This window comes from Cavia porcellus, unplaced genomic scaffold (genome assembly GCF_034190915.1).
Source record: "Cavia porcellus strain 051 isolate PalLab524CR breed Dunkin Hartley unplaced genomic scaffold, mCavPor4.1 scaffold_10, whole genome shotgun sequence".
NCBI classification, from domain to species: Eukaryota; Metazoa; Chordata; class Mammalia; order Rodentia; family Caviidae; genus Cavia; species Cavia porcellus.
The window spans coordinates 33,421,002-33,447,245 of record NW_026947493.1 but is presented as its reverse complement, the minus strand read 5'-3'; the positions used below and the strand labels follow the sequence as shown (position 1 = coordinate 33,447,245).

The following is a 26,244-nucleotide window of genomic DNA, read 5'->3' as shown; positions in this document are numbered from 1 at the left end:
GGGTAACTACTACCCTGATTTTGTGGTCCTATTCCTTTGCATCTTTACTTTTTGACAGTGTTTATAAAGTGTACCTTTACCCTGGATTTTCTGTTTGTCGCTCTTTACATCTTTACTTTTTTTTTTATCTTTACTTTTTTATAATGTCTGTGAAGTATGTCTTTGCCTTGTGTTTGCAGGTGGTAGCTGAGAGCCTGTCAGTAATTCTCAGGAGTGCCCTCATAGCTTTGCTTGTGCTATGGTCACCTCACTTGGGACTGTACATTTTCTCTTTGGCCCAGGTAAGAATTTTTATGTAGTCTAATTCTCTGATTTTTCTTCTGGTTGCCACTACTGTGTATTTCTTGCTTGTAGCATTTATGCCTGGGGGCAAAGCTGGAAGTGCCAGGAGGCTAACCCTGCCAACCCTTTTCTGGCTGCCGTGTCCATCCTGTCCCTCATACTGCTGGGATCCTCAGGGACTCCATACTCAGTAACATTATCAAGAATCAAAAAGCCCTTTTAGACATTCTGTGGTCATGCTCATATCAAACTGATCTTTGATTGTCTGATACTATTATGAAAGAAAAAAATAGTTAAGGAGTTGGGTGGGGATAAAACTGCGTATGTATAATTTTCCTTGGATTTTAATCAGTTGCTTACAGAATATGAGGAAACTGACAAGTCTATTTTAAACTTAGATTGAAATCTCATCATATATCCTTATTTTTATGCATTCTGTGTCGTAGAATGTGAAGGCTACTGAGATACCTGGTTATTGAATGACTCTTCTCAATAAAGGTGCTCACGTTATGACTTTCTGACACTGAGGGCAAACATACAGTGAGCTGTTTGTATCATTAAAAACTCTATCCCAGCACTCGGGAGGCTGAGGCAGGAGGATTATTGTGAATTTGAGACCAGCCTAGGCTACAAGGTGAGCTCAAGGCCAGCCTGAACTGCACAGCGAGACCCTGTCTCAAAAAAGACAAAAAAAAGAAAAAGAAAAAAGTAAAAACTCTAAAAGGTTTGGCTGACCTATGATATATCCTGGGTAGGAGCTATGATAATCAGAAACTAGATTAGATATTTACCCAAACATCTTGTAATACAAAACAGTTTGTAGTTTTTAGTAGCGTGTAGGAAGACAAATTAAGCCTCCTAAACTACAGCTCCTTATGTTTCTTGCTATGTATCTTTTTATAAGAGAAGTCTTCATGTGGTCAGATGACAGTAGGGTCTGCTTGAGCTAGTGTGTGTTGTTGTTCTCAGGGGAAAAGGGGCCCTTTTTGATTATCCTCTCCAACTTACAAACAAAAATCTGGCTGCTACTCTTGGCCAGAAGCCATTCTTTTGTCTGAGATGGGTGGAGGGAAAGATTGGCCCTCTTATCATCTCTCCCTTTCCTTCCCCATCCTATAGTAGCTCTCACCCTGCCCACATGCTGGGTGGAGGGAAAAGTAGCTCAGTTCTGCTTTATAATCATAAATGTCACAGGTTTCCGGAGTTGATGGAAAATTCACAATCCTAGATTATGTCATGATACCTGGGTCTTCACAGTATATTGTGTGGGTGAGAGAGCCATTCCTTTGGGCAAATAAAAGTCTTATGAGGATGTATGAGATGTGATCCAAAAATGCAGTAAATGTTTTTTAAAATTCCTACAGCAAAAGACACATTGTCACTAATCCCCCTCAAAAGACTCCTCCTTATTTCAAACATACTTATCCAATAATTCTTGCCACCTTTTGAAGCAGTCCTGGAAGTCTGCTTTAATTAGTGTCTTTATGATCAAAAATTGAGTAAATGCTATTTCCAAGTGCCATCCAACAGAAAGGCAGGCTCGTAAAAATGTTATGGTATGTTCTCATCCACCTTATTCACCAGATATGGTACCATGTGACCTCTAGCTCTTTCCAAAGTTAAAATGACCATTAAAAGCAAATACTTTAGATGAATTCAGGACATCAAGACATCCATGACAGCCAAACTAAGGACACTTATGAAAAATGGCTTCCGGAACTGTTTCAGACAGTGGCAAGAATGACGGGCTAAGTATATTCAAACTGAGGAATAGTATTTTGAGGAGCATTAATGACAATGTTTCTTACTATAAAAAGTTAAACAAAACCTAAATTTTGCTTTTTTTTTTTTTTAAATCATGCCTTGTAAGTGACATTGTGGCTGTTGGGCAAATGGCTGTCATGGAAGGTATATTCTGCCACTTAGGTGAGGTATTTAGAACTCTGCAAGAAGATGGTACAGTGGGGCTGGGTGTGGCCCTGTTTTCCTGAGGATGAAGCACTGCTCAATACAAAATACAGTTAATTAAGATAGTTCTATTTCTTGATTTGCCTTTGAGGTCAAATTTATAGACATAGTTATTTCTGTATTAAAATAGTTTAACCTCAACCTATTATTTTCCTTTTTCAGCTTTTTTATACTGCAGTTTTGGTGCTTTGCTATGTTTTTTATTTTGCAAAGTTACTGAGTTCCCCAGAATTGATCAAGCAACAAAATCTTCCTATCTCCAGAATAACAGATCTGTTACCCAGTGTTACAGGAAGCAGAGTAAGTAATACATTATATATTTTATCATTTTAATCAGAGGATGGTTATCCTTGAGAGAAGGAAATTGAACCTGGTTTATTGTTGTAATAGGAAAAATATAATAGATCATATTTGTTGTGTGCTTGTTTTATGCTTGATTAGGGTTTCTAAATCTTTTTTTTTTCTCAGTACCAGAGATCAGACTCAAAACCTTGCTCTTGCCAGGCAGGCGCTTATGCCTCTGAGCTAGATTCCTAGTACAGGATTTCTAAATCTTGCACTGGTAATATTTTGGGCTGGAAAATTTTTTGTTATAGGAACTGTGAAATTCATTGTAAATACTTAGCCATATCTTTGTCTTCTGCTTATTAGATTTCAGTAAGTACAATACCCAGAAACATGTCCAGAGGCTGCAAAATATCTCCCAGGGACAAAATTGCTCCCAATTGTGCTATGCCTTATGCCAAATCCTTTACATATTTTATTCAATATTTACAACTCTGAGAGGTTGGCACTGTTACTATTTGTATTTTAGAGTGGAAGAGTTAAGGCTTATCAAATAAACACCTGTTCAAGATGAGGTTTAGAGCAAGGATGGGAACCTGGAGGGGCTCAAACGCCAGCAGAGCAAGGCTCTAACCAGTGTACTCCTCACTGTGTATTCTGCTGTTTCTTTTGGATTTTCTTTGGCTTGACCTCTGGCACAGGTAGTTCTGAGTTCTGAGAAAGGGGTAACGTCCAGTCACTTTCTTTATCTAGATGTGAGCTCCGTCTGTCACATGCTCAACTTTCCCATCCAGAACACTGAGAATTCTGGGGTTTGATGTGAGATAGTGAAGTATAATCTTTTTCTGCCTCATTCCTTCATAGTCCATTTGTTTCCGGTTCTGGTACACTAAGTACTGCTGTCTACCACCCAAAGGTGCACATAGAATGACATGCCACATTGTTTCACCCAGTTACTCTGTGAATTACTCTATAAGGAGTGCATTTCCTTTTCCCCATATATGTTTGCTTGCTAAAAGTGATACATTTTATTGTGAGCAAATTAAGAGGCAGTCCTTTCCAGCCTGGTAGAATTCTATCTTCACAGATTTGTTTAGGCTTACAATAAATTAATGACGCCTCAAATAATGGTTTTTATATTCCTTAATGTTTCTGAGTAATTTATTTTATTTTTTTGTTTTTTTGTCTTTTTCTTTTTTTATTGGTACCAGGGATCGAACTCACGACTGCCTGCTTGCAAGGCAGGCACTTATGCCGCTGAGCTAAATCCCCAGCCCCTAATTTCTGAGTAATTTAATATGAAAGATCTGCTAATATTTAAGTGAAGCCAAAGAGCTGAGGACTTTAACATACCAAGCATGTATTCAGCATGGGTCTATGTTGAGTACTGTGTCATGTACCTTGGGGGGTGTCTCAGCTTTCAGAACTTATGTTGTGGTGGGGAGATCAGATATGTGCTCAACTGACTCCACTACAAGACTAAGTGTGTGTCCAGCATTATCAGAATAGAAACAGAGAGAGAACTGATGTATTCCATCTGGGAGCATCAAGGAAACCTTCATGGAAAAAGCTGTTTTTGAGCTAGATCTTGACACATGTGCAGGCAGACGTGAAATGTGTATGTGTGGTAGCAGTCTTGAGGACAAGGAAGGAAAGAATTTTTGAAGCCAGGCATGGTAGAACCTGCCTGTAATCCCAGAACTCAGGAGGCTGAGGCAGGAGGATCACTACAAGTTCGAGGCCAACCTAGGCTACATAGTGAGTTCAAGTCCAGCCTAGTGAAACTTTGTCTCAAAATCACTCCCCAGTACCCTAAAAAGAGAATTTTTTTGTGGGCCTGTTATATACCCATCATTATGTTGGAACTGAGAATGCAAAATGACTGGGGTACTTAGTTGACTGGATGGAGTGAAGGAAAGAAAACATGTGGACAGAAGTTATGAAGGGAAGTAAACCTGGCCTGCTGGGCTATGGCCAGGTAGTAGTGGCCTCAATGCTGTGGAATTTGGGCTTAATTCAGGAGCAGTGGAGCCCAATAAGAAGTTTTTAAGTACTATCATTGCCTATTAGAGTAGCTACCATCTGTTACAAATATGTAGGATCTCATTTTCTCTCATGCAGCCCTCACCAGCTCCATGAGGATCCCGTTTTACAGATGAGAAAACCAAAGCAATGTTAGGGTATCCGACCCACTGCATTTGGACTAAGTCAAGGAACTACAGTTGGAGCCCCAGTCTCCAAGCTTGACTCTGAAGCATTGGTGGCCAAACTTTTGGCTTGCCTGAGTGACACTGAGTGAAGATGGATTGTCTTGGGCTACAGATACTTTTTTTCTTTGGTACCGGGGATCAAACTCATGACTTAGCGCTTGTGAGGCAGGCGTTTAGGTCACTGAGTTAAATCCCTGGCCATACAGATACTATTTATAATATAGCTACTATGTATAAGCAATGAGACTTCCATATATATAAAAAGAAGGCAAGTAGTCCATGGGCTGAGGGCTAGACATGCCCACCAGAACCTAAACTTACAGTGAAAACAGTAGGCTAGAGAGAAAGGCAAAACCTCAGTACAGAGGCTGTGGAAGTCTTCCAGAGGAAAAGTGAAGAGAACAGCAGGAGAATAGAGACTGGAGGATGTACAAGGCTGAGGCTGAGTCAGTGGCCCCAGAGCCACTGGGATAGGCCAAGCAAGGGGGACAGGAGAGAGTGCTGTGTGTGGCTATGGAGTAGATGGAGGGCAGTGGCAGGACCAGGGTGACTCTCTGGTGACTTATCAGTGTGGGAAGAATGTGGCTATTGGGTCATCCTGAGTCAGAAGAGTTTAGGAAGTGGAAGAGTGATTCAGGCTAAAGCAGGATGAGCCTCTGAGTTGTTTTTTTTTTTTTTTTTTACATTTTTTTTAAAAAATCTTTTTATCAGTACCAGAGATAGAACTCACGACCGCCTGCTTGCAAGGCAGGTGCTTATGCTACTGAGCTAAATCCGCAGCCCCGAGCCTCTGAGTTTTGAGGCAGAGTTACTGCCAGCTAGCTTTTTCCTTCCAAATCTCAGTTTCCCTGTCAGTATAGGAAGGCTGTGGAAGGTTTTTAGGAGATTCTAGAAAAGTTCATACCTCTTTAAACAAGCTCAATAGTACCAGCCCCACTTTGTGAAGTCAGTCTCTTTGGCTACTCAAGTGCCAAATTCATTCTGAGTAGAATGGTAAAAGTCTACAGAATTTGCTTCCTCTCTTATACCACTTTTATACCCTGAGAAGAACCTCAATCTTACATTGAATTGCCTGCCTATCTATCTTTAATTAGTACTTTGTAATAGTAAGCACTGTGGTCATTGTTTCTAAATCGTGGCTCTATGTGATTTATTTATTTATTTCTGTATTTATTTATTTAATTTTGGTACCAGGGATCAAACTCATACTTGTCAGGCAACCACTTATGCCACTGAGCTAAATCTCCAGCTCTGGACCTATTTAATTTGAAGGCATTAGAAGAAAGGAATTCTTGAGTGTGAGCTCTTAGGTTATATTCTCTGTCATGAGAAACTTTTTCTCTAAACAGCCCAGTCATCTTTCTAAACCTATTCGTAAATTACCTGGCAAGTAGGCTTAACAGTAGCCTCACTGGAAACCTGCAACTTTTGTTTACTTTGAAAAGAACATAGGTAACTGAGTGTGAAGGTGCATGCCTATAATCCCAGCAATCAAGGAGGCTGAGGCAGGAGCATTGCAAGTTTGAGCACAGCTCACATAACTTAGTGAAACCCTATCTCAAAAAAATAAATAAATAAAGGACTGGAGATATAGCTCAATGTTAAGGCCCTGGATACAATTTCCAGTACCCAACCCATGGATACTTCTGTGAGACCACTCAAAAGACTGCCATGGCATGGAACAGGGAGTCACATGAGAGAGAAGGTGCTATACCCGTATCTTCCCTGTTGCTGATTTCCCTAGACCTGTGGGGAGAATCAGCTACTGTTAGTGGACTACAGTGTCCTCTAGTGGTGACAGTGGTGATAGTTGTCTGGTGATGGCCCAATTTAAATACTCAATGGCTCAGTTTTCTCTCTGTGGAAAATTGTCTCTGGAGCATCTGCTTCATGTTCTGGTTCATGGCGTGGATTCAGACCTGCTCTTAGTGACTAGAAGAAAGGTTCAGAAACCTGTAGGTGAGGAGAATGGGGATTGAAATTACCTTTGCTTTCAGGGATGCTCTGGACTTTCCCTTTCATAACGATAGCTACCAGCCACATGTGGCTATATAGCATTTTACAGTGTGGCTATTCATTAAATGAGTTGTGAGTGCAAGAAACACTGGATTTCAGAAACTTAGTATGAAAAAAATAATGTTGAATGCCACTCATATTTTTTACATTGATTACATGTTCAAAGTATAATATTTGGGTCAAATAAAATATGTTAATTTAGTTTCACTTGTATCTTTTTCCTGTTCATTGTATCTGTCATAGTTACTTTGTCATTGCTGAGACAAAATACCTAACACCTGGTGTTAAGGGAAGGTTTACTTACTCATAGTTTGTAGATGTTTCAGTCCATAATCAGCTGGCTCCAAGATAGGGTGGTATGACAGGGGCAGTATTCGTGGTGGTGGAAGACAGCAAAAGCAACAAGAGAAAAAGGGAAACATAAGCCTCTTGCTGCCCATTTTATCTTATTCAGACTGCTGAGATTAAACTGGTACCAGTCCAATCAGTGGTGTGATCCAGAAGTCTCCCAGCCTTAATTCCAGCACCTTTAATCCCAGCATTGCACTCTGTGAGTCAGTCACAAACTATATGGAGCTACCTCTGAAAAAGCCTGCCCCCAACCTGAAACTGCTATAACTTTAAGCTTTGGGACTTTGGGGGGACAGCTAGACATAAACCATAATAATACCTGTTAACAACTTAATAATTACATTTTTAGATAGCAGTGGTCTATTTAGATGGGCTTTGGGCCAAGAGCAGGAGTCCACATAACTGGGAAGGTTCTAGGCCTGCCCTTGGGCCCATTTTGATGGTTGAGGTTCACCTTTTAGAGAGGTGAAATGGACTTGGACTGTTAGCCATTTCTGCCCTTCCAAAAACTCACTTAAAATCCCATCATTCAAAAGTCATCATTTTGGATTAGCAAACTTTTCAAAGCACAGGTATTCTAGGATTGAATCAACCATCTAGACTAAAGTTCAGGGATCCTGGGGTGCCTGTTTGAGGAATTCCCAGAAGGAACTGAAGGAGGTCAGATGGCCATTCCTCTCCATTTTATGATCAGCTCTCTGGCTTTGAGGGCACCTGTCTTTTCTAGGTTGATCTTTACCCTGCCTGATCATTTGCTTCCTTCTTGCTCACTTTACTTTTAGAAAATAAGCAATCTGATTGCCCTTTGTGTGATTCAGAAGAGCCATATCCAAAGTTTTGTTTTATCTTTCCTCTATCATGCCAATTCTCGGTGGTTTGCCTGACCTGAGCAGACTGAATTTCTCTTGAAATATATAAGCATATACTTGGTGTGAAAGGGCATTAAGGTATGGAATACATGGAAAAATTTGTTCTGCAACTTGGCATATCTCGGAGACTTAAAAATTCTTTTTTGTAATGCTAGGGTTCAAACTCAGGGAATCATACATATCATACATGCTAGACAAGCACTGTACCATTGAGCTAACTCTTCAGACCATCAGGCCTTTTTTTTTTTTTTTTTTTTTTTTTTTTTTTTAAAGGAAACAGCTATATGTATTAGATGGAGTCAGTTTACTGTCTGGGCCTCCAGTAAGGCAGCAGCAATTCTTTTGTTTTTAAGTTCATAACAGCTTTATGCACAGTAGTGCTAAGTCGGAAATAGCTTATGATCGGCAGTTCGTTAGGAGTCTTTCTGTATGTGAATCTCAGATGTGTCCTTACAGACTTTATCTTCATGTTTAGTGATTTTTTAAAGTTGCTTTCCATTATTGTAACAAATACCTACAGATTAATGGATAAATGGTATTACTGTATTAGTGGTATTTATATATAATGGAATATTACTCTGCTATAAAGGATAAATTTAAGTCATTTGTAGGAAAGCAGGTGGGACTTGAGACCATAATGTTAAGTGAAATAAATCAGACACACAAGCTAAAATATTACATGACTTCTTTTATATGAGAAACCGTAAGTATGAAAAGCAAAATAAAAAATAGATAATAGGAAACAGGGAAGTAGATCTTTTGCAAAGGGGAAGACCAAGAGATAGAGGAAGGGGTAAGAAGGGGAAGGAGAAGGGGATATGAAAAGAATTAAGATGTGTTGTATACATGTGCCAACTCCCTACAATAAATGTAATCATTATGTACTGCACACATATACTAACAAAAATGAAAATAAATATCTGAGATAATCAGTTTATAAAGAGCAAAGATTTACTTTGGCTTAAAGTTATGGCAGTTTCAAGTTGGGGCCTGTAGTGAGGCAGCACATCATCACAGAAGTGTGCAGCAGAGCAGAACAGCTTACTGAATGACAAGCAGGCAAAAGAGAAAAAGGCTAGAATCCCACAGTTCCCTACAAGAACAAACCCCCAGTGAACTAAAGCCCTCCCACTAGGCCTACCTATGGGAGGTTGTGCCACCTCCCATATCAACTGCTGAGTACTAAACCTTCAACACTTGACCTTTGAGGAACATTGAAGATCCAAATATTCTTTCCTAGTATCTGTGAGTCTTTTCTGTGTGCCTTAACATTATATGATTTAGTGGGAACTTTGCAAGTTGGGGTTCAGGGTCTAGAATAAATTTGCTTCTGGTAGCATTTTATTCTTATCCTTAAAATACCTGATATTTTTATTTTGTTTTTTATTTTCTAGGCTTTTGTAAATTGGGAAGAGGCAAAATTGACTTGGAGTTTTTTTAAGCAGTCTTTCTTGAAACAAATTTTGACAGAAGGTAAGTAAAAGGTCACTTTGATCAATAAGGAGCTACTAGAAGCAAAAGAATTTCACAGGACTGCTGATTACCTGGATCCATCCACCTGTGGGGTGCTTTGTTGGCAAAGGACCCCCCATTTTTTGGTTTGTTTTTATTTATAGATAGGGAAACCAACATTTATTTAGTTGTATGCTTTAAGGTATCTACTTTATATCCCTCTACAGCCTTATAAAAATATTTTCACTCTTTATTCTGAATGAGAGAACTGAAAGTTAGGGAAGATATTGAACATCTTTAGGGGCTACTGTAGTGAGGAACAGTTTAATTAGAATCCAAGACTATGTCAGCTTTCTGTAAATATGACAAAATACCAGAGAGAGTCAACTTGAAAGCATGAAAAGCTTATTGGCTCATGGTTTCAGAGGCTTCAGTCCATTGTCATTGACCCTGTGGCTATGAAACTGGCAACACAGTGTTTCATGGTGACTGGGAAGCAAAGAGTGATAGGAAGGGGTTAGAGGTCCATTGTCTCCTTCAAGGGACTGTCCCCAAGGACCTGACTTTGGTTCTAGCTTCTAAAGGTTCCACTACCTCCAGTGGGACCATGGGCTGGGACCAAGCCTTCAACACACATTTCAACTATAGCAAATTTGAACTGTAAAACACTATATTTATCATTTTAATAAGTTTATTATGAAAATATTATCAAATTATAGAAATGTGATAAGTACCTGCCTGGCAGATGTGAGGTCATGAGTTCAATCCCTGGTATCCACCAAAAAAAAAAGAAAGAAAGAAAGAAAAGAAAAGAAAATGTGGGAAATAGACTATGCAATAATCTTATCCTATCCTAAATTTTGGATTTTTTTTCAATTGTATTAAGAACTACAGATTCTGTGTGTGTGTGTGTGTGTGTGTGTGTGTGTGTGTGTGTGTGAGAGAGAGAGAGAGAGAGAGAGAGAGAGAGAGAGAGAGACAAGGCCTTACTATGTAGTTCAGGCTGGCCTTGTACTCACTTTGTAGCCCAGGTTAGCCTCAAACTTGGAGTGATCCTCCTGCCTCAGCCTTCCAAGTGGTGGGATTACAGGCATGCACAACCATATTTGGCAAAAACTATAGATTTTTTTTTTCGTCTTTTTCATTTTTATCGGTACCAGGGATTGAACTCATGACCGCCTGCTTGCAAGGCAGGTGGTTATGGCACTGAGCTACATCTCCAGCCCCTAAAACTATAGATTTTTAAAGATAAAAAAAAAGAAAAAAAATTGGCTTGTTTTATTTATTTATTTATTTAATAGTGCTGGGGATTCAACTCATGCCTTCATACTGATCTACATTCCCAAGTTTTTGTTTGATTTTTGTTTGTTTGTTTGTTTGTTTGTTTCTTGAGACAGGATCTTGCTATGTAGTTCAGGTTGGCCATGAACTCACTATATGTAGCCCATGCTGCCCTGAACTCCTAAAGTAATCTGCCTGCCTCAGCCTCCTGAGTGCTGGGATTACAGGTATGCCATGAAATTCAGCCCTTTTTTTTCTCACTTTTTAAAACAATTTTTATTGGGGCTGAGATTTTAGCTCAGCGGCATAAGCACCTGCTTTGCAAGCACATGGTCATGAATTCGATCCCCGGTACCGATTAAATTTTTTTTTATTTTGAGATAGTGTCTTAGTAATTCACTAAATTGCTCAGGCTAGGCTCAAACTTGTGGTACTCTTACGTCAGCCCTCCAGAGTATGAGATTACACTCATGCACCACCACGCCAGACATCAGTTTATTGTCTTAAGCAACAAGACTGTCTAGTGTGATAGTTTGGTCAGAATCCCTACTTCCTGCCTACCTTAGCAACAATAGAGTGCCTAATGTAGAGGACCAGCAAAGAGCAAATGTACATCTAGGTTATATATGTGTGTGTTGGTTTATTTGTACCTGGCGTAAGCTCAAAGAATGAGATTTGGAGCAGCTAGGGACAGCTTAAGGTAGTAGTTTCTTTCTACATAGAGGTCTCATATCCATTTTTTTATGTACCTGTTACTGAAGTATTTCTTAATTTTTTCAAAATTATCTTTAAATTATAAAAGTAACAATCCCATTACAAAAGTTCCAAAAAATAAAAGTTTCCTATAATTCTAGCATCCTAATCCACCTACCCTTATTGTTTTCTTATTATTCCTCCCCATCTTCACTTTTTGTTAATTAGTCCTCCAAAGGGAACAATTCCCTCTGTGCTTTAGTTTCCCCAGCTATGAGCTAAGTGCTTCCTGAGCCTCAAGAGTACATACTTCTAGCCTATATTTATAACTTTGCTGGTGTAAAAGCAAAACTGTTTAAGAGATTTTGGGGTTAGAAGCTTTTTGAGAGCTGAGTGAAGGTGGTGAGCTGTAAGCTCCTGGAAGGCAGAGAATGTGCTGTTCACTACTGTCTCCTCGGAAGTATTCAGCAGTCACTCATTGATCGAGTAGGAAAAGCAACAACAAAAGGTAACTGTAGTGAAGTTGTATATTTATTTTTAGAATAGGAAAATCAATGGAAAGAGTTCTGGAAAAGTTGTTATGTACTTGTTTTCCTCCCACAGTTTTTTTTTTTTTTTTAAATCAAGGAAAATAAAACAAAACAAAACAAACATTGTGATACAGGACTTCAGAACAATACGAAATCAACATAATTAGCATAATGCTTTTTATTGTCTTCAAAATAGCTGCAGATACTCTTAGATATAGTAAATATCAAACAGAACAGAATAGAACCAATAAAAGAACAAAACAATGACTGCAGTAAAGGACTTCAAAACAAGACAATGATAAATCCAAAATGGCTACCATAATATATCTTGCTATTTTGAAATAGCTACTCATGCTATCAGATATAACAAAATAAAAAAAAGCAATAAAACTCAAAACAATGAAAGTGATACAGGGTTTCAAAACAAAACAATAGGGAATCAGCAGGGGCTACCACCCTCAGAAGGAGATCCCCCATAGATGCCACACTGTGTACCACTATCCTGTGAACAGATGATCAGACCACTGGCCCTAGACCTGTAAGGTCAGTGAAAAACCAAACACCACAAGCATCAAGTTGCATTTCACCTCAATAGCTATCATTGCAGCCTGTGTTTCTCAGGATCAGCTGTTCACTTACGGAAGGGGACAGGGCAGGGATTGGGGCTCTTCTTGTATCCCAGCCCCTGCCGGAAGGATCTGGGCTGGGATCTGGCTGTCTCTTTGCCGACAGTGGCCTGCTTATGGTGCTGGTTCACAGGAAGAGCTTGCTTCCTGGTGAATCCTTGTCATCCCCCTGCAGTCCACAAAAGGTGCTGACTCAACGGGGGAAAGGCTTGGGTCTGGCTCCTCTCAAAGTTTTAAGAATGATTTTTTTTTTACACTTTTTAAAAATTTTATTTTGAAAGTATACAACAGAATAAAGCCAACTAAGATCCTACAGTGAAATTGGTACAGAATTTCACAGCAGGTTACCAGGATAACAGTAATAGGTATCACAGTATATTTTGTTATCTTTATAATAGTTGTTCTTTCAATCACGTATATCAAAATGAGATGAAATATAGAACACTATAGAACTTATCAAAACAGAATATTGAATAGAGTAGTACCATTAATCAGAAAAGAGCAAAACAGTAATAAAAATATTTGCCTTCAAAGAAATGGTAGAAGGAAGTCCCCCTTATTTGCTATGGTCAACCTCCCAGGAGATGCTCAGATTTCTGGTTCTCATTTGCTAATGGTGGGGGGAGGGGCGGGGGGGAGAGTGGGATATTTGACTCCAGGCCATGTAGCAGTAGGTTCACTATTGCTTAGCAGGGAGGCAGGCTGGTATTTGGTTTCACAGCGTCCTAAGTTCCAACACAGTGTGGATCTCAGGAGCTGCTGAGGGTTCTCCCCCTGGAGGGGCCCCAGTCTGCCAGACCACCACCGCTTACCAGGGAGGGGAGGTGCTTGCTTGGCTTCCCAGTGTCCTAAGTTCCAACATGGCGTGGATCTCAGGAGCTGCTGCTGGATCTCCCCCTGGAAGGGCCGCAGTCTGCCACACTGCCACCACTTACTAGGGAAGGAAAGTGCTTGCTTGGCTTCCCAGTGTCCTAAGTTCCAACATGGCATGTATCTCAGGAGCTGCTGCTGGTTCTCCCCCTGGAAGGGCTGCAGTCTTTAAGAACGATTTTAATGAGTTTGAGAGGATGAGTGTACTCCAAATGATGATTCTCAATTGGTTGCTGGATTGCAATAGCTAGACATGTGTTCGCAACAGCAGGTTTAGTTAGCTATATATGGTAGCTTCCTGAGCTTGGCCTGAATGCAGTGCTTAATGCTTCCTTCACAGTTGGGCCACTCTGGTTGCATGGCAGAGGGCCGTTAGGAACTTCTCAAGGCACCTCTCTTCGTGGCTGTCAAGTAAAGAAGTAGCCTGACTGGGACTCCAGATTCTTTTCACCCGTAAAAACTACAGCTCTGAAAATAACTTGAGCATGGCTTTAATCCTTCCCAGTACTTGGTAAACAAAGGCAGGAGAATCACCATGATTTGGGGGCAGCCTAGGCTGCATAGCAAGATGGTACATCAAAAAAAAGAAACTAAGTTAAAATCACTTTTGGTGAGATATATCCCTAGACCTTTCTTAGTTTTTACTTTGAGACAAGGGTCTGTGTAAATCACTAAGTGTCCATCTGGGCTCAGACTTGCCATCCTCCTTCCCAGGGTGTTGGAATTACAGATGTATGCTGCCATACCTGGTTGTTTTTTTTTTTTTAATGAGCAGTTGGTTGAATCCTTGGTTGCATAACCTCCAGATATGGAAGATGATTTCATTTTCAGAAGCTGAAACGGTTGGTCTTGAAGATGGTCAGAGAAGCACAGAGATGCAGGCTTGGGAAGACTAGCACAGTTCCTGCCACACACACTTGTAGGAGACAAGATCAGAGGGGAGTGACTTGAGAGAAGATGGAAACCTAGCCTCTCATTTTCCTTTTGTTAGAAGATGAGGATTTGACCTTGGAGGCTGTGGTCACTATTTAGTACTGTATCTCAGTGCTTTTTCCTCATGAACAAGAAATCACAAAAGCCAGGGGTGGGGGCGGAGATAGGGGTTGAGGGCTCCAGTGGCCCTGCAGGCATTAGCCTGCCTTAATATTTCAGTGATGAACTGGGCCTCCAGAGCACTGTCTGCCCTAGAGAAAATTGAAAGGAGCCCATGCCCATACTCATGGACATTTTCATTCTTTGTTTATACTCTGATTTTTTGACCTCCTTAAGACCTGGGATGATCATTTTCATTATTGACATTTTAGTAATATCCCAATATTTTTAATGTATTAGACTAGTGTTATTAGTTGTTGGTTTTTAATTTAAGTGGCTTAGAGATTTGCCATCAATAAAGCCCTCAACACTTTCCAAATTATTATTATACTATTTGAAATCAGCATTAGGGCAAGTAATGTGTCTTCATTTGATTTTTCTTCTTTGAGAGTATTCATCAACAGAAAAAGTTGATACATGGTAAGAGAAAATGAAACAAGAAATTAGTCTGCATTTAAAAGCTAATTATTTGCTTTTCTATTTATTATAGGCGAGCGATATGTGATGACATTTTTTAACATACTAAATTTTGGTGACCAGGGTAAGATAAAATTTTGTAGTATCTTAATTAAGGTGAATACTATTAATAAATTTTTCTTAATATTTTCCTCTGTAGTTTGATACATTTAATGAAAAAATGAATCTGAAAATTAAACAAAACACAGATTGTGCAAAAATGAGTGCCAAAGATTGTAAAGTGTGGGACTTTGTAAATATATACAGCAAATAAACTGTGCCCTCTCAAGTGACTTGAGTGACAGTGTTTTTGTTGGAAACTCTGCCTTTCCCCTGCTTCCTGCAGAGGTCATTTTTAGGATTAAAGGGATGCTAAGAGAGAATAAACTGTATCTTACCGGCATAGTTACAAAAATCTCTCTTGATTTTTTGTTTCTACTTTTTAATATAATCTCAAAATAATGGATATAAAAGTAGAAAAAAATCAACTTTGCTTTAATGACCTTTATTTTTAAAAGTACTAGTAATACAGGCATCTTGTACCTTGACTATATCAGTGTCAGGTTGTGGTTGTATTATAGTGTTTGTTTTTGTTTTTTGTCTTCGGGGGGGGGGATTATTTGGGTCTTTTTAAGACAGGATTTCACTGTGCAGTTCTGGCTGACCTTGAACTCACTTTGTAACCCAGGCTGGCCTTGACTCATAGTGATCCTCCTGCCTCAGCTTCCCAACTGCCAGGATTACAGGCGTGCGCCACCACATCTGGCCATACTATAGTTTTTGCATGATGTTGTCATTTGAGAAAGCTGGGTAAAAGGTACATGAAATCTCTATTATTTCTTCAGTTGTGCATAAATCTCAAGATTTTTTAAAAAGTTTAATAAACCTATTAAATTAGAAAAATGTTAATAGTACAGTGAAAATTAAAGTAGAAAAACTAATATAGTTGTTATGTTTTCCTTTTTGTTTTGTAGGTATATATGATGTAGTCAATAATCTTGGTTCCCTTGTGGCCAGGTTAATTTTCCAGCCAATAGAGGAGAGTTTTTATTTATTCTTTGCTAAAGTGCTGGAGAGGAAAAAGGATGCCACACTTCAGAAGCAGGTAGTCTTGATTCTCATGTCATCTTTTCTAAAACGAATCTTCATCTGGTTGCACAACAAACAGAAATGAGGAAATTTGTTTCCCTTCCGTTTGATTTGAATTTTTCTTTTAGATTTCATTCTTCTATCACACTCTGACTAATGGCCAGACCCAGAGCTCATCTCTCTTTCGTAACCTTTGGTCTCTCCCCTGGCTGTCCCTTTTGTCTCACACCTTTGTTCTGTTTGTGACCTTACTCTTTTTTTTTTTTTTTTTGGTCTTCCTTTTTATCGGTACCGGGGATCGAACTCACGACTGCCTGCTTGCAAGGCAGGTGCTTACACCGCTGAGCTAAACCCCCAGCCCCTAACCTTACTCTTGTTTCAGTCCTCTCCAAACCCTCTAGCAGCACAGACACCCTCTTATGACCATGTCATAGGTGTAAGAATAAAGCAGCCTCTCCCATCCTCAGATTCTCAACCAAATGATGCCAGTTTAGGCTGTGGAGAAGAAAGAACATGGTCGCTGAACTTACCCCATCAGTTGTTGAAGGTTTTTGCAGATTGTGCCATGCTCAGTGACACATTCCGACCCTGAGAATCTCTGCTTAGTCACTGTAGAAGTGATTTTACCCCACAAGTATTTACGTATAGAAGCTTCTTTACTTTTTCCAAAACAAAAATGTCTAATACTTCAGAATTCAAAGCAACTTATGTCTGTTTCTTACATGTATTAGAAAATATTTTGCAAATATAATTAACGAATAGTATTTCAAAATGAGCTAATCTGTTTCCCAGTCTGATTTAGGAATATTGCCATACAATGAGTGACATCAGAATTTTGAGATATTTGTCATTTTAAAGCACAGATCTGGCTAGCCTAGACAAAAACTTGCTATTTATTATGAATACATACCAAGGCCAGGCATGGTGTTGCACACCTGTAATCCTAGCACTTGGGATTACTGTGAGGGAGAAGCAAAAGCTGAGGCAGAAGGATTACTGTGAGTTCAAGGCTCACATGGGCTACCAAGTGAGCTCAAGGCCAGCCTGAACTGCACAGTGAAATCCTACCTCAAAAGACATAAATAAATATCAAAGCAAAAATTGGAATAATTCATCTTAAATGAGTTGGAAACTAAACTCCCCCCTTCTCACCTAAGAAGACACAATTACCTTTTTTCTTTCATTTGTTAATTGTCATAAAAACAAAGATGGACTGAAGAAAAACAGGCCCCCACTCAGCTGGGTGAGCTGTGAAACAGTGCAGGGAGAAGGCAGTCGTGAGAGAGAAAGTTCTTTAGCTCATGACTCAACTCCCTTTTCTTTTTCCTGGCCCAGGAGGACATTGCTGTTGCCGCTGCAGTTTTGGAGTCTCTGCTCAAGCTGGCCCTGCTGACTGGCCTGACCATCACTGTTTTTGGCTTTGCCTATTCTCAACTGGCTCTAGATATTTATGGAGGGGCCATGCTTAGCTCAGGATCAGGTACGCACTTGAATTTTGTCAGATTTGTTCTAATTTATGAGCAGAAATAGAGTCTCATAGAATCCAAGAACTCGTGCACATACCATTGACATATGAGTCCATGCAGTGAGAATTCTTGGATAGCTGGATTTGTGGTTCTGTTCTGTCACTCAGTGTCAGATGCGCACTGAGGGTATAGTCAGGGCCTTGCACTAGGACAGTCAGTTGTTCAGCCTCAACTAGAGTAGCTGTCATGAATCTTCCCTGCTTTCCTCTCAGACTTCAAGTGTGTTTTGCCAAGCACTTGCTCATGCTTCCTCTGGACAAGGGAAGGAGGCAGAGAGCAGGCTCTAATGAGCTCCTGCTTGGTACTAAACACATCTGAAGATAGTACATGCCATATAAATCTCATGGCCTGGTGCATAAAAACCTCTGAAGGATAACCCAGAACCATTTGCAGAGAATAAAATTGATTTTTGCAAATAAAATGGTATATTTAATCCACTGACTTTTGGGTTTTGAAGAAGAAAAATGTTGAATGTGTCCAACATTGAAATACATGGTGCCCAGGCCACCAAGAATCTCTTGCTCATCTTTGAGGACTTCACCATTTTCAAAATGTACTGGGCTGTAGGCTAGCAGTCCATTTGCAATGTTTCATCTTGGATTTAGCTAAGATGTTTTTTATTCCTCAAATCACTAGACAAACACCTGGAAGAGTCTTTCTCCCTTCCCTCTCAAAATAAAGGGCTTTGTCCAATACCGTTTTACAAGTTCACTGGCCTGTTTTAATTGTCACTATAATGAGCTCAAACTTCAGTGTTAGGCAAAAAAAAAAAAAAAAGAAAGAAAGGAAGAAAAAGAAAATAAAAGGAAAAAGAAAAAAGAACTAGGGTTTAGCTCAGCAGTACAAGCTTGCCTGCCTGGCAAGTGCAAGGTCATGAGTTCAACCCCCGGCACCAAAAAAAAAAAAAAAAAAAAAAGCCAAATTTCTACTCCATAGCAAAGGTTATTAACTTTGGAGAAACCTGCTGTTGAAGCCAGTGAAGTGGTTTGCAGCTCCCTGGGGCCGTGCTTTGAGAAGTACATCCCTATCAGGCCACTGCAGAGAAGCCTCATTAGGAAGCCATTAGTAAATTTATGTACAGAGACTGGGGACTCAGAAGTTTCATAGCAGCTCTGCCCCTTTAGAAAGCAGTTACCAGGCAACAACCTTTACTATGACATAGTCATAGGGTATTGCCAAGAAGGGATGTCCCATCATGTACTCATGGTAATCACAGAGGAAATATAAACTGCTTTCATCTGTTGTCCTTTTATTTAAGTGAGGTGCTGGCGTACTTCTGAACATTGATAATAGGTTTATCAACTGAAAAGGCAGAGTTGGTTAAATTCTGAGATAATGTGTTCTAAGTCATTAATAATTTTAGATTCAAAAAGGAGCTCTCCAAATCTCTTTTTCAGAGAAAGCAGAGCCTTGAGAATGATTTTGGTTTCTCATTCTCTTAAAAGCACGTGTGAACTGGGCATGGCAGTATATATCTTATAATCCTAGAGCCTGAGAGGCTGAGATGGTAAAATCACTGCAAGTTTGAGGCCGCCCTGGGCTGTACAGCAAGACTTGTCTAAGACAACAAAAACCAAAACCATGTGGTTTAGTGTGGCTGTTCAGAACCATTGTCCTCTTGTCTGGCCTAGGGTCCCGCAGTGCCACTGCAACAGTATCTTCTAGCATTTGAATCCAAGGTGTCATTTCCTCTCACTTTGACCGGACTTCTACTCTGCCTAAAACCCATGTGGCTTTTAGTAGGGTCATTGCCTCGCCACAGGGTGCCTGCTGGCTCTCCCTCTCCACACCAGCCTGCCTCTCCTTGCTCATTCCTGTCTTATCAGATTAGTGCTGTGCACTCAAATGACTTTCTGTCAGAAAACAGTAACACTACTGCTGTCTCTAACCCAAACCAGTGATCTTTTTGGATCATGTAAATAATTCACAAAACTAGACATTATTCAGATGTTGTTCCTGGATTAAACAAACAAAAAAAATAACAACTGTTCATGCTCAACCCCATCACTTTATTTATTGACTTACTCATGTAAGTACTGGGGGTTGAACCCCAGGGCCTCACAGATGCTAAGCAGACACTACCACTGAGCTGTACACCAAGCTCCAGCCCCATCACTTCGGTTTTGAAAGTGCAGTTTGCACCATTGTCCCCAATGACCCTAAGTTACACATTTGTCTTAGTTTTCACCTTTGAAGTAGGCTTACCTGTGACCAACACTGGTCATCTCCAAATGTTGGATCTGTCTAAAAAATGTTAGACAGAACTTTGTGTAGGGGTGTGGTTTTGTCCTACATTATTTGGGGTTCACACAGCATGTAATTAGAGACTTTGTAAGTACTCTGGAGGCTTTTTTGAGAAACCTTTCTTATATTTAACTCTTCTATTCTTTGTGTATTTTGTTTTTTTTTTGTTTGCTTTAGGGGGAGTTTTGAGACACTGTCTCACTAGATAGTTCAGGCTGGCCTCAAACTTCCTGTGTACCCCAGTCTGGCCTCAAACTCATGACAGTCCTCTTGCCTCAGCCTGCCAAGTGCTGGGTATACAGGCATACACCACTATGCCCATCTCAACTTTTTCATTCTTAAGAGAAACAAATAGGCCAGACATGGTGATTCATGCTTGTAGTTCCAGCACTTAGAAGGCTGAGGCAGGAAGATTCAAGGCTGGCCTGGACTACATAGTGAGTTCAAGGCCACCTGAGCTACATAGCAAGACCCTGTGTAAAAAACAGAAAAACCCCCCAAAACAAAATTTAAAAATATTTAAAAATTTAAAAAAATTTAATAAAAAATTCACTGAACTTCCAAGATTTATCTTTTAGGTACTTATCTCTTGCTCCTTTCCTTTTACAAACCATTTTTCTTCACCATTCCTTTACATTACTTTCCTACCCTAAGGCTGCCATAGCAAAGTACCATAGGCTGAGTGACTTTTTGTTTTTCTAGGAGGGGCTGGAGATGAACCTAGGCCTCATGCTTGCAAAGCAAGTGCTGTACTCAGTCATTCCAGCCACTCCTGAGTAGCTTTAAATAATAGGAATGTATCGTCTCCCAGTTCTGGAGGCTAAAAATTCCAAATCCCCGTGTCAGCAGAGCTACAAGTTCTCTGATGCTTCTAGGGAAGGTGCTTTCCTTGGCCCCTCTGGCTGTGGTGTTTGCCAGCGGTGTTTGGCATTCCTCAGCTTATACTTGTGTCACTCTAGTCACATGACCATATTTTCCATGGGTGTTTTCACTTTGTCTTCCTTTGGTGCATTTCTGTCTGTCATATTTCCTCTCTTTATAGAGACACAAGTTATTGGGCCAGTATTTATCCTAATGATCTCATTTTACTAGAATACCACATAGAGAACTTGTTTCCCAAATAAGATCATATTCTGAAGTACTGAGGGTTAGAATTGCACACATCTTTTTTGATCGGAAACAATTCAACCCAAAACATTCTCGATTCAACCCACAGTTTGTGATTCCATCTTTGAATTCCCCAAATTGGCTCCAAGTCTTTTTACTTGAGTTACTGTTTCATGTCAGGTTTGTGTTTTCTATGACTCTGAGCAGCACACTGTCCACCCTGATGGGCGCCCACAGACTGTGAGCATTCTGTTACCAGGTGAGATGGACCCAATTCCTCTCTTCTGCCAGAGAGAGGACAGAGAGAAGCGGGACTGCCTGCTCCCTGCTTCCTCCCCTGTAATCACTCCTGAAACTGGACCTGTAATCTGCCTTCCTCAGAGGCTCCAGGGATGAAATGCAACACGATATGATAACATACAAGATGGAGCAAGGGCCATGGAAAATAGCTTTTTGCTGGGCATCAGTGCTCACCTGTTAATGTTTCTTTTGTAATGTTGTGGTCTATATAATAGAGTTTCTACAGTATAGGGATCTTTCATATTAAACAGCTTTCATAAACCCTGATTGTGTCCCAGATTCTGAGACTTCAGAACTTGCATCTCCCCTCGTTTTCTTTTTGTGTTTTTTTTTCTTTATTGAGTATAATTTACCTAAAGTAAAACGTTACTTTCTGAGAGTACAGTTTGTTAAGTTTTGACAATTACATATATCTATGTAGCCAACATCCAGAAGCGGTTATAAAAATATTTCCATTACCCTAGATAGTTCTTCAGGACCCTTTCAGTCCACTGCCCCCTCTATCTCACACGCAATCATGGTTTTAATTTCTGTATTAGGTTAGTCTGGCTATCTGTCTGCTAGACAGGGCCTGAGCTGGCCCTCCTTTCTTTCCCTTCTTCCCTTCCTTCCTTTTCCCTTTTCTTTCTGTCTTTATTTTTATTTTGTGCTAGGAATCAAACACGTGACTGAGTACAAGCTCTCTATACTTAACTACCTCCTTAGTGCTAGTATTACTTTTTTAAAAAAGAATTTCAGATAAATGAAATCATATATATGCTTTTGTATTGGGATTCTTTCCTTCAGTATAAAATTTCTGATATTCATATATTGATCAGTAGTTTTTCTCTTTTCTTACTGAGAAATATTTCTTCTTAGTTTATCCTTTTCTTATTGGCAAATTTGGCTATGATGCCTAAAATCACTATAAATCGTGTTTTGTTTCGTTTCGTTTTATTTGAGACAGGGTCTCATGATGTAGTCCAGGCTGGCCTCAAACTTGCAGTGATCCTTTTGCCTCAGCTTTTGGAGTGCTGAGATTATGGGCATGAGCCACTATGCCTGGCACAAATGTTTTTCTCAAGTGTTTTTTTTTTTTTTTTTTTTTGAAGATTTATAGTCATCTCTGTTGGGTGGAACTTTTGGGTAGTAGGTTGAATATATATTTTATTAGAAATTACTTGTCCATCTCTTGGTAACAGTCCTCTTAAAGGAAGGAGATAGATCTATTCCATTGGCAAAGTTCCTGTTTTCTGGTCTGTGGGTTAAAAACAAAAAATAGAATGGAGCAATCCTCTTTTTTTTTTTTTTTTTTTAAGACAGAGTGTCACTATGTAGTGCACTCTGGCCTTGAACTTACTTAGATAGCCCAGGCTGGCTTCAAACTCATGGCAATCCTTCTGCCTCAGCCTCCTGAGTGGTGGGATTACAGGCTTGTGCCACTATACCTGGCTCCCTTTACTTTTATATACTTTTGACAAAGAGGTTTTGGTGAATAATTTTTGCAGTGGAAAACAGCATAAAAATCAGCCTCCAGGTATCAGCACTTGTTCTGCTCAAGGCCTAGGTTCTCCTGTGCCCACGTGGTAAGACAGAAGAGTATACTTCCCTTCCCTTGTTAGCTTATCTCCCTGCTGCTTTTTTGTGGGTTTTTTTGGTACCAGGGATTGAACTCACAACCTCATGTTTGCCAGGCGGATGCTTGTGCTCCTGAGCTAAATCTCCAGCCCCCGCCGCTACTTTAAAAAAAAAAAAAAATATATATATATATATATATATATATATATATATATAGTAGTAGAGATTGAACCCAGACCCTTTTCACTGAGCTACGTCCCCAGCTCTTTTTAATTTTTTATTCAGAGTCCAGGTCTTGCTATGTTTTCAGTGTAATCTGAGCTGCAGTCCTCCTGTGTTGTCATGCTGCTGCATTTATTTATTTGTTTTGGTCTTTTTGAGACAGGGTTTCCCTATGCAGTTCAGGCTGACCTTAAACTCTCTTTGTAACAGAGGCTAGCCACGAACTTGCAGCAATCCTGCTACAATCCTGAGCACTAGCATATGCCACCACGCCTGGCCCCTTATGCTACTTCTTGATAGCAGTCATGCATTTTATTGTTTGAAATTCTGTTTTGTACTATTTCTGTCCCCCAATGCTACCTATTCTATGTGCACATCCTATTCATTCTTTTAAAACTATGGGTTGAGAAAGTCTTTTTTAAATTGGTATGTTTGTGGTGTATAATGATTACATTCATTGTGAGGAATTGATATGTGCAGTCTTAGTGATTTTTCTCATTGCACAATCTTTCTTACTTACTTTTACATTGCTGAGACAAAATACCCAACCTGCACAAGTTGAAGGAGGAAAGATTTTAGCTCACAGTGTGTAGAGATTTTAGCCCATAGTTGGCTGGCTCCAAGGTAGGATGGCATGGTAGAGGGGCATAGAAAAAGAGAAACAGTCTGTAGCAGGGCAGGCAGAATGCAGCATCCTTCTGCCTTCCCTTTTTTTTCCACCCAGGTTACAAGCTTATTAGATGGATAGCCCAGGAGAGCTTTCTCATTATTCACACCCAGAACTGTGCTAAACCATTCGATGGATTAATCCACTTATCACACACTCATAATCGAAGTTCATGCACTGTAGTTCAGCCACTTCTGAAAAGCCCCAGCTATGAACAAATGAGGTTTTGAGGGAACAGCTAGATATAAGTCATAACACATGTACGTGACATTTCTCAATTCCCTGATAGGAGTTTTGTAATGTTATTTAGCACTTTGAATTGTCATGTTGTGTTCTATCTATGTTGATGCCCATTCTTTTCTGCACATCACAAAAAGGCCTGACATCCCACCACAGGCCTGCCACTTCAGGACAGTTGGCTCTCTGGTCAGCAGACCTTTCTGAAGCTTATTAGTTATCTATGTAATTGTTTTAGAAAAAGTACCATTTTTGGCTCTGGCTCTAACTGCAGATTGTGACTGTTTCATCTCAGTAGTTTACTGCAGGTACTGGACTCTGGTTTTTCTGAGGGCCTTTTCTTCAAGACTTGCTCAGCTGAGATTCCCTAAATATGCAGAGCTGCTAGTGTCTTCAAGTGCTCTGATTAGTAGGCCTCATCATGCAGGTTTAAGTGAGCAGAGATTTTGCTGCCCAGATAAGCTTTTAGTTGGTCAGCAAGAGATCTGAACATTTATTCGTAGCTGTCCTTCTGGTTTTAGCAGATTATTTTAGTCAGTGCTGTGGAACCTGAGTCCTCTAGTGGGCACATAGTCTGCTTATTGATACCAGCAGGTCCTATGACCTGGTTCTGGTGTTTTCTGAGCCTCAGCCAGCTGAGAATTCGTAGGGGCCTCTTGTTCGGCCTCTGGAGCCTTGGTGGATTGTTTCCTTGTAGGTCCTGTTTTGCTGCGTTCCTACTGTCTCTATGTCCTCCTGCTTGCCATCAACGGAGTAACCGAGTGTTTCACGTTTGCTGCCATGAGTAAAGAGGAGGTTGACAGGTGGGTAACCTGAAAGGTATATGTCTCATCTTGTTCTTTGGCCAAAATGAACTACCTGCCAATCCTTTTTCTTTTCCTTCTGAAAACAAATTTACCGATATGACTCTCAAAGCAACACGAGCCCCTGTAGCATGATCCTTCTCTGAAATCTACATTGCACTGGCATGATTCATTTAGTGCCTCCATGGCAGAGCTAGGAGGCAACAAGTTCTGTCTGCTTCCCTTGTGAAGGGAGAAATAGCCTCACTGAAGAGTCATGTATGTCCACGTATGTGAGTCAAGCATACAATAATCTAGATTTCCATTTCTCCATCTCCTTACTTAGCCCAATCAATAAGTAAATGGATAGGCTTTTTTAATAGTTAGACCTATAGCTACAGAGTTGCTTTAAATCTACTTCTCTCCTTATAGATGAAAAAGTTTAACATTGAAAATAATATGTTTTTATTTCAAAGTTACTTCTCACATTGATTTATTTATTTTTTCCCTGTGGTTCTGTGGATTGAATCCAGGGCCTCATGTATGCTAAGCAAGAACTATTCTACTATCTACATTCCTAGCCCTTTTATAAAATTTTATTTTGTGACAAGGTCTTGCTAAATTGCCCAGGCTGTCTTCAAACTCCAAAACTGCCTATCTCAGCCTCCCATCACAGTGAATAGTTTTTGTTTGTTTGTTTTTGAGACAGGGTCTTGTGATGTAGTTCAGGCTGGCCTCTTGGACTTACTGTGTAGTTCATGCCGCCACAGACTCATAGCAGTTGTCCTACCTCAGCCTCCCAGATGCTGGGATTATAAAGCTATGCCACCATGCCCAGCACACTGAATAATTTTAAAGTATAATTTAAAACATGCTAAGTGGCATCTCTGTGGCATCATGGAAAAATCCCAGACTCGGAATCTACCACTTTGAAGGAAATTTTATTATAGTAGCCTTACTGTGGAGAGAGTGTATCAACACTAAATCCATTTACAATATTAAAAAAAAATCTGCAACCAAATCATGAGGGAATATGGGCATAAATGGATTTCTGTCGGTTTATATTGCATTGAACCAAAAGAAACAACTCTTAGGTTTGTTGTGTTGGAATTTTGATAGTATATAGACAGCTGTTTTCATGGCATTAGGAAACAGAAAAAGCAAGGACCGGAGCACCATCTAATGTAATTCTCATATGAGGTAACTCCTTTCCTAAGACTAAACATGGCTTGAAGTGTGTAACTTCAGACATACAAAGCACAGCTGCCCCATTCTGTCTGGCCCTGTCCCTAGCATCCTGCCCTGGTCTGAACACTTTGGTCATCACAGACCCTCATATTTCCTTCATCCCTGTGAATTTAAACAAAGCCATGAAGGTTTTAGTACTAGCGCTGGGTAGTTTATTAATTTTTACATAAATTGTAATGTTCACATTGAACATTTCAGATTCTGAATTGATAAAATACATTGATGCAAAAATGGGATTTTCCTCAACCAACTTCAGGTTAACAATTGTTTTTCCTAATAAAAAC

At 39.9% G+C, this 26,244-nt stretch overlaps 1 protein-coding gene across 2 annotated transcripts in view; it reads left to right on the top strand.

Moving 5' to 3' along the window:
• Nucleotides 1-26,244, top strand: part of Rft1 (RFT1 homolog) — a 47,432-nt gene that overhangs the window by 8,844 nt on the left and 12,344 nt on the right. The window contains exons 5-11 of one of the 2 annotated variants that reach the window (XM_003480096.5): nt 180-281; nt 2,413-2,550; nt 9,376-9,454; nt 15,016-15,066; nt 15,956-16,086; nt 17,406-17,550; nt 24,628-24,733. In XM_003480096.5, the coding sequence (XP_003480144.2) occupies nt 180-281; nt 2,413-2,550; nt 9,376-9,454; nt 15,016-15,066; nt 15,956-16,086; nt 17,406-17,550; nt 24,628-24,733 (752 nt within the window). The remainder of the gene's footprint in view (nt 1-179; nt 282-2,412; nt 2,551-9,375; nt 9,455-15,015; nt 15,067-15,955; nt 16,087-17,405; nt 17,551-24,627; nt 24,734-26,244) is intronic. The other variant, XM_023561715.2, reaches the window with a different exon arrangement.